The sequence below is a fragment of the Acanthaster planci genome, linkage group LG02 (genome assembly GCF_054643075.1).
Source record: "Acanthaster planci isolate LZ-2023a linkage group LG02, COTS_SCS, whole genome shotgun sequence".
NCBI classification, from domain to species: domain Eukaryota; kingdom Metazoa; phylum Echinodermata; class Asteroidea; order Valvatida; family Acanthasteridae; genus Acanthaster; species Acanthaster planci.
In genome coordinates, this window is record NC_141778.1 from 29,738,119 (window position 1) to 29,745,443 (window position 7,325).

At 41.6% G+C, this 7,325-nt stretch overlaps 1 protein-coding gene across 4 annotated transcripts in view; it reads right to left on the reverse strand.

Annotated features, from left to right (window-relative positions):
* Positions 1-7,325, reverse strand: part of ddx11 (DEAD/H-box helicase 11) — a 31,535-nt gene that overhangs the window by 19,143 nt on the left and 5,067 nt on the right. For 2 of the 4 annotated variants that reach the window (XM_087132567.1, XM_022231017.2), the window contains exons 2-8: positions 6,682-6,952; positions 4,990-5,099; positions 3,237-3,351; positions 2,296-2,382; positions 1,289-1,471; positions 880-987; positions 196-283 (exon numbers count right to left, since the gene is read on the reverse strand). In XM_087132567.1, the coding sequence (XP_086988693.1) occupies positions 196-283; positions 880-987; positions 1,289-1,471; positions 2,296-2,382; positions 3,237-3,351; positions 4,990-5,099; positions 6,682-6,897 (907 nt within the window). In that variant the 5' untranslated portion in view covers positions 6,898-6,952. Of the gene's footprint in view, positions 1-195; positions 284-879; positions 988-1,288; positions 1,472-2,295; positions 2,383-3,236; positions 3,352-4,989; positions 5,100-6,681; positions 6,953-7,150; positions 7,186-7,248; positions 7,310-7,325 lie in introns of those variants that run through there. The other 2 variants (XM_087132566.1, XM_022231018.2) reach the window with 2 other exon arrangements.

Below are 7,325 nucleotides of genomic sequence, written 5' to 3' on the forward strand. Positions count from 1 at the left end.
AGTAACAGCTACTGAGCTACATGTAGAAACAGTCTTACGGGTTCACCGACTGGAGCTGTTATTTGTTTGTTTTTTCTTTAATCTAAAGGGTTTCAAGGCAATCAATCTACAAGGAAAGGCGCCTGGTCCACAAATAGTCTTTAAATGCACAGGCCTAATGCAACTCTTCGAAGCTTTATAGTCAGATCAATTTACCTTTCTTCTTCTTCTGCATCTCGAGGCATCGATCGTTGATCAAACTCAATGATTTCAGCTTCTTCACAGCTTCATTGATGCACAAGTTCTGCAGGAGGGGAACCATCATTAAACAACTTTCATTTTTACTCTTCGGGACCCTTATTTTGAAATCACTTCAAAGAATTGCAAATAAACTAGCAATCTATTATTGAGCTTTTGAAAAATCCACAATTTGGCCGGACAGATATAGATGTCCGGATTTTTTTTTACTTTTGATTGAAAAAAGAACACAAAAATAATACAGAAACACAATTAAAATTTGGAATACTGAACTGTTAAAACCAAAACAATTCTGATTAAAACCTCCAGTGCAATGCTGTCTACAACTTTTTCAATGTCTTTGGTAAGCCGAGAGAGCCCAAAACCCACAGGCATCATTGAGCTAGCCATTTTAGCCAGTCACAGTGCTGGCAACATGAAAGGTTTATCACAACCCTAGGAAAAATTTGTCCATCAAACGCACAGCAAAAGTTGTCCTTTAAACTCCCAAGACATACATGACCATGGAAGAATTACGAATTCTACAGGCAAAGTTGACTGCAAAGAGCCCAATATTACTGAAATGCGAGTTCCTTACTGTGAACAAAATGTGGGGTTCAAACATATAGGGCGCTGATACTTTTTGCCTTGTTGTCTACTGACCTGTCTTGATCCTAGCGTCACCACTTTGGTTGTTTCTCCGTAAGGACTCTTCTGAACCTCGTGAACAAATTGACTCAGTTGGGAATGGGTACGGCTACAGTAGAATATCTACCCAAAAAAGCCAGAAAGAACATGAGTATTATGAGAGGTATACTCTTATGGAGTACCAAAGTGAATACGTCATGCACACAATTAGTGTGTAAAAGGCATTAGCGCGAGAACCAGCGCGTGAACCAACACGCGCGCATATACCATTCATTTGCACTGCACTTTCTGGTTCACAATGACGTCACACTTCAGTACTCTATACAGTTTGTCGCCCAAAATGGAGTGAGCAAGTACTACTTCACCCAAATTTGGGGGGGGCACCCCGTCACACTTTCTTTCTGCCATGATGCTTTCTAGTTACCTTGGTAACATGGGGTTCTCCCTCTTCCTCCTCCTCCTCCGAGTCACTGGTTGATCTGGTCTCCTCATCGCTATGGTAATCGGCCACAAGGATGCTTTCATCGTCAGCGTCGGGCGGCTTGAGGATGTTGTCGTTCTCATCTGAGGGATGGGGCAGGTCAAACTCACCTGGCGGACCAAGTCGCTGAAGAAAAAGGAAAAAGAGATGAATTTAGAAAAAAAAACGTGAAGTGTGCAGTGTTATAACAAGATACATCATGTGCATATTAAGCAACGAGGCAAATTTCATGACGTTCACCAGCGTAGTTTCAATTCGATCACAGTGAGATAAATAGACCAGGAGCCGATTTCACGAAATGTGGCGTAACTTTGCACCATGTGTAAGCCTTGCACAATTAATTCGTGCCGTACATGTAGCTGCGCAATATACTTAATGTTTGATTTCACAAAAGTTGCTTAGCTGCAGAATGTTTTGATCACATTAAATTTCTTAGACAAGGACAATAACGGCCTTTAGGACAGCTTTTCCTTTGCAATATTACAGTAGTCATCAAATAGTCGTCAAATTACCTCCACCGGCCATTTTGAAAAAGCTTTCAATTTTTTTCTTCGTCAGAACTGGACACAAAATTTCGAAAGTTCTCTCACAGCCCAAAAAGTTTATTACTTTTGAAAATAAAGCTGAACATTTCTCATGTAAGTCTTCAGCAATGATGAGCCTTAACCGAACACAATGAGTTAGTCAAGTCGTTCATTTTCGCTTTGTTCAGTGCAACTTACGCCACCTAAAATGATTGTGTAAATTACGCCATAACTTGTTGCGTACGTCACGGACATACCCAGCGCATAAGTTTCATGAAAATTGCTCTTGCTTCGTTGCGCAAAATACGTAACAAAATGTGGCATAAGTGACATTACGCCGTTACATTAACTTTTGTGACATTGGTTGCAGGGTGCTACTGACACAATGCAACTCGGTAGAAAATGAGACAAGAAGTAGGCAGACACCTTGCGTTTGACAGTGGCCTTGTGTTTAAGTTCCTGTCTCATCTGCTGCAGTTTGGCTTCTCTCTTCATCAGCTGCTGCTGCTCTTCCTACAAACAGCATAAACGAAAAAAGGAAAATCTCACTATAACTGCCACTCCTGTAGGATATTCGTGAAAAGCACATGTGCTCAGTGCAACATAATTCCTCACGACATCTAACCACTTGTTTTGGGGTAATTTGTTAAATTTGTTTTGAATTTAAATTGTTACCTTGTTCCCATTCCTACTTTTACTAAATGATGCTTTCTTACTTTCCCTCTGAAAAAAATCAAAATCATTTCAGATGCAAACTCATGATCTTTCTAGGTGGGGGCAGATATTCATGTTCCTTTGCAAAAGTCTTCAAGAAGTTTACATTACATCCAACTTGCTTTTGTCTCGTACAAGTCTTGCTTCTCAAAATCACGTTACTACTTCACTATTTTGCTGTTACAGAACCACATGTACCTGTATATACAGGTGGTTACTGTGGGAAGTCAAAACATTGCTGGGACACACCAAAGCCCATACAAGCTCGTCCAAAAGGAAAATGACCCATAGCAAAAGAAAACATCCCCTACAAGCCAGCACCGGCCAGAGCATTTAAGAGGACATGAAAGGCAAGAGTGCAAAGGAAAACTACTTAAACTATGCTCCCAAATGGAGTTAAAGTCGATTCAACATTGACTTTAAGCCTTATTATCAAAGGAAATGCTAATGACCTTACATTAATTAAAACTGATGTAAACATCCTTGGAGTTCAACTCCGAAGAAGTCTATAAATGCATTTGAAAGTTTACATGAATGTTGCAGTGCAAGACAGATCTGGAGCTGCACAGGGGAGGGCACCGGTTTGCTCATTTGGAAACCCTGCAAAAAGATTAGGACTGAAGAAGAATTAGAATTCAGAAAGCTAGACTTACCATCAGCAAAGCAGCCTTTTCCATCTGTGCCCGCTTGTTGTCAAACTCCAGCACCCAGTCCGGCTCGGCACTGGAGGACGGCTTGGCTGGATTGCTCTTAGCCAAGTTGGAACTCCTGCATCACAAATGATGAAAGCAATACCATGATGACGGTTGAATTTTGGTCTCTGCCACTCGAACCAGGTGCCAGACCCCTAGCCATTTTGGGATGACTCTTCGAAGGAACTTGCCAATGGTATTATTCCAGAGCAATGCTATTATCCCACAACGAATTTATCCCTGGCATGGTATCATTTTAAGCCAAAAAAAAAACAAGATACCACTACCAAAGCCCTTGACTATTAAGGAGGACTTTGCAAGAGCTGACCCTTGGTGGTCATTTGTTCAAGATTGATATGGCATTTCTTGCCATGCTGTCACTTTTTTAAAATCCACGACAATATCAGAGCAATATTTACTAAAACATGTGGCCATGGCACACGGCCACTTGAGGGCTCCTCACACCGCTCGACCTCCACGGACTTGTTCAAGCCTGTGCGTTTGTACAAACTCACTGGGATTCACTAAAGCGGGGGGACGAGTATAGACGTCACCCAGTGCTGAACATTACGCCACAACATGTTGACGCTTCCTCCCTGTTCTGACACAGGAAATCGCTACACTGTCTGCACCTCATTGGGCCTGGACTGGTTAAGGATTTAAGACCACTCAATCACACTTTATTCACATTATATTTTGTGCAACTGTCAGTACTTTTTATGGTGAAGCTATTTTGCTCATTAATGTTACTTCTTACTCTGTGAGACAGCATCTAGCATGCATACTAAAACCTCCTTCTATGGAAAGTGGTGCAAATGGCATGCCAGGGTTCCTGCACCTAAAAGGACAATTAAATTTCACGACTTTTCCATGACTTTTTCCACGACCAAAGTATGAAAATCCATGACCCAATAACACAATTTCTTGAACTATTTGGCTTTTTAAGTTGCAAATACAATCACACATTTTTATGCACTTATTTCTGAGAATAGAAATCCCACACGGTGTTTGAAAAATTGCATGACTTTTCCATGATGAGTCATTTTTTACAAAATTCCATGACTTTTCCAGGCCTGGAAAACATATTTCCATGACTTTTCCAGGCCGCGGGAAACCTGCATGCACTGGTGTGGCACAGAATGCAACTGCCAATGTAGAAGGATATTTCAACTCAATGAAGGAAATACCGACTCAATACATGTAGTTGGATGCACATGCCTGTGCAATTTTAACAGGGCAATGTCGTGTTGCCAAAGCACATGCCCAAAGACGAGGCACTTCCGTGGTCGTTCAGGAGCAGCAATAAAATGAAATGGTTAAACCGACTGTACAGCTTCTGTATGTGTGAACAGAAATTTGAATTATGGAGGTTACGCACGGCAGCCATCGCCACGGTCGCATGCTTTTGTTATGGAAGATATGCACCAAAAGTCTGCTCATGTGTAACCCCATGGAACAAAACTGACCGGGAAGATGGCTGCCGTATATGACCTGTATACATGTACATGTACTACATGTAGCATTCTAATTCTTCAAGTGTAATCGCTGTGGTGAAGACTGTCACTCCCGCATCCCTATTCTGCTGTTCCAGCGCCAACTGACTTCAAGGTGCATATTCATGGCCAGTTATGACCGACGGATGCCTGAATTTTTCTTTGAATGGAAACATCAATCCTAAAAAGCGAGAGTGAGAAACTGCGTTCTTTACACCTACCCTGGGGTCCCTCTTTCCCCTTTAAGTATAGCCTCCACTTCCAGCCGCTGTTGTGTCTGGTGGTCACTCAGCCACTTCAGAGCGCCACAGATCAAGCTGAGTGACTTGCCCTGGTGGTGAATAACATGCCAGTACAGTACATTCAAAAGAATGAGACTTTTCTGAGTATGTTTATGCATAAATGGTTCGGCGCCTCCTAAACTACAATAATAACTTGGTTATTTTCATGATCACATGCACACTGGCATTTTGATTTAAGGATAAGTTGCACAATATTACCATAAAATTCAGTTAAAATATTTCAATTTTTCAATAGCAAGTCTTTGAAGCATGTTCATCCGCACTGATCCCAGTCCCACGGCCACAACAATGCATACCTTGGAACCAACTTGCCAAATAATTATGGGGTGAAAAAACAGATTTTGAAATACACTGTATCTAGGGGAATATTTTTCAAAAAAAAGTCTACAATACATGTAAAAGATTTCTTGTTTATGTTCAAAGGTTGTTCTGAACCTTTGGGATAACGACAGAACTTGAAATTGTACATGAAGGAATGCATTTTTCTTGTTTTTGGACGACTTTTCAGTTTTTGTCAGAATTGTGAAGGTTACACATAAAACATATAGGCTTCAGATACCCAGGTACCCATGTTTTAGTTCGATGGGGTGCCTGGTTCCTGTACTACCCGTAAACCACAGCACTAGTGATGCCATGAATGAGACAGCACCATGCTGGTTCACTGAAACAAAACACTAACATTAGAGGCAAGTTCACTTGTACAACAGCTAGACCAATCGTTAAGGCCCCTCTGGACAATTGGTAGGAATTTCACAATTTCTAACATTTTTTGTCCACATGACTTCTACATCCCTGAATTATGTGATGACTTCCCGAGGCTACAAAGGTCCTTTTGGACTTGTCTACACACTTTGTAAAAGAGTAAAAAACATTGAGTGCAAACAAAATTGTGAACCCCTCTGTGAAAATGAGTCATAAGGCCACACTTTAGTCACTTTGTTCCAGTTTGCATTAGAAAGTGAAAGGCCAGCTCTTTGCTTTGATGTATCACCCTCTTTGCATCCTGATGCAAAGGGACATTGTGCGGGTGAAAAAGGCTGACACTTAGGCTGTGTTTGTTTCACACGGATCAGGATCACGATCAGTGATCCATTGTTGGTTTACGGACACCAAAACATGCCTAATAGATGGTGCGAACCAGCGTTTGAATCACTGACTGAGATCTGGTTCCATGTGAAACAAACAGGCCCTTAATATTGGTTCCATGGTACAAGATTACAAAGCCTGTCACTCAAAAGCATCTCTGGCATTTTTAGACTCGTTTACACAGACCTGGTTATGAATGTATGGTACAGATGTCCTAAGATCTGGGTCCTAAAGTTGTGGTCCAATTATTTTTCATGCCCACCACATCTGACGGGTAATTTTGTAAGTTTAGAACTCAATCTCAAATTTCCAAGAATGATTAAGTAGTAAAAATTACCTGAAAACAAATTGAAAGTAATTTCAATCATTTTCAGTGATACTGACACGTCCAAGTCAAATTACATGTCAGGCACAACAGGGGAACAAAACTGTCCCATGTTTGGAAACCAAGGTTACAGAAGGAACCACTGTGCCCCTTGCGGGGTGTGGTGGTCAAGTGGCCAGATTCGTTTATAAATAACTTACTGTCCCTGTGGGGCTTTCAAATATCCCAATCTTGCCCTCCTCTATAGTCCTGTACAGTGCCCTCATGAAGTCCTCTTGGATGGGGTAGGGGTCAAAGGGGAAGGGAAAAATCGGCCGTATGCCTTCATCGTCTGCATCCATGTCATCGCAAGCCGAGCTCATGGACACATCGGGGTCTACGCTTACTGGTGCGGGAGGCGATTGAGTGGCTGCCATGGTGTCTCCAAGCTCAAATCCCAAGGCAACTCCCGACCTCGTGTACGTGGAACACCTGCAGAATTAAAAATAAAGGAAACTTTATCATTTTTTTTTTCAAATGTCTGCATGACTTCAACACCTGGCCCCGAGTATTTCACCAGGAAAGTTTGATGCGTCATTTCCAAATCTCAAATTTAAGAAATGGTCCACAAGATTTTTCCTAAACCCGCTTTATGTGCAGGTTTACTCTTCTTCAATGTATACAAATTACTTGGCATTGCTTTGGGGTCAAATGTAATTGAAAAGTGCACTCTGTGAAACATTCAATATTGTCCATGCTTTTCAAGACAACTGAGGGCGCTGTGATACCATTCAGGAAATTTACACTGTGAACATCAGTATCTCTGCAGTGAATGAAACCAAACGATAGAGCCAAGTCCTACACA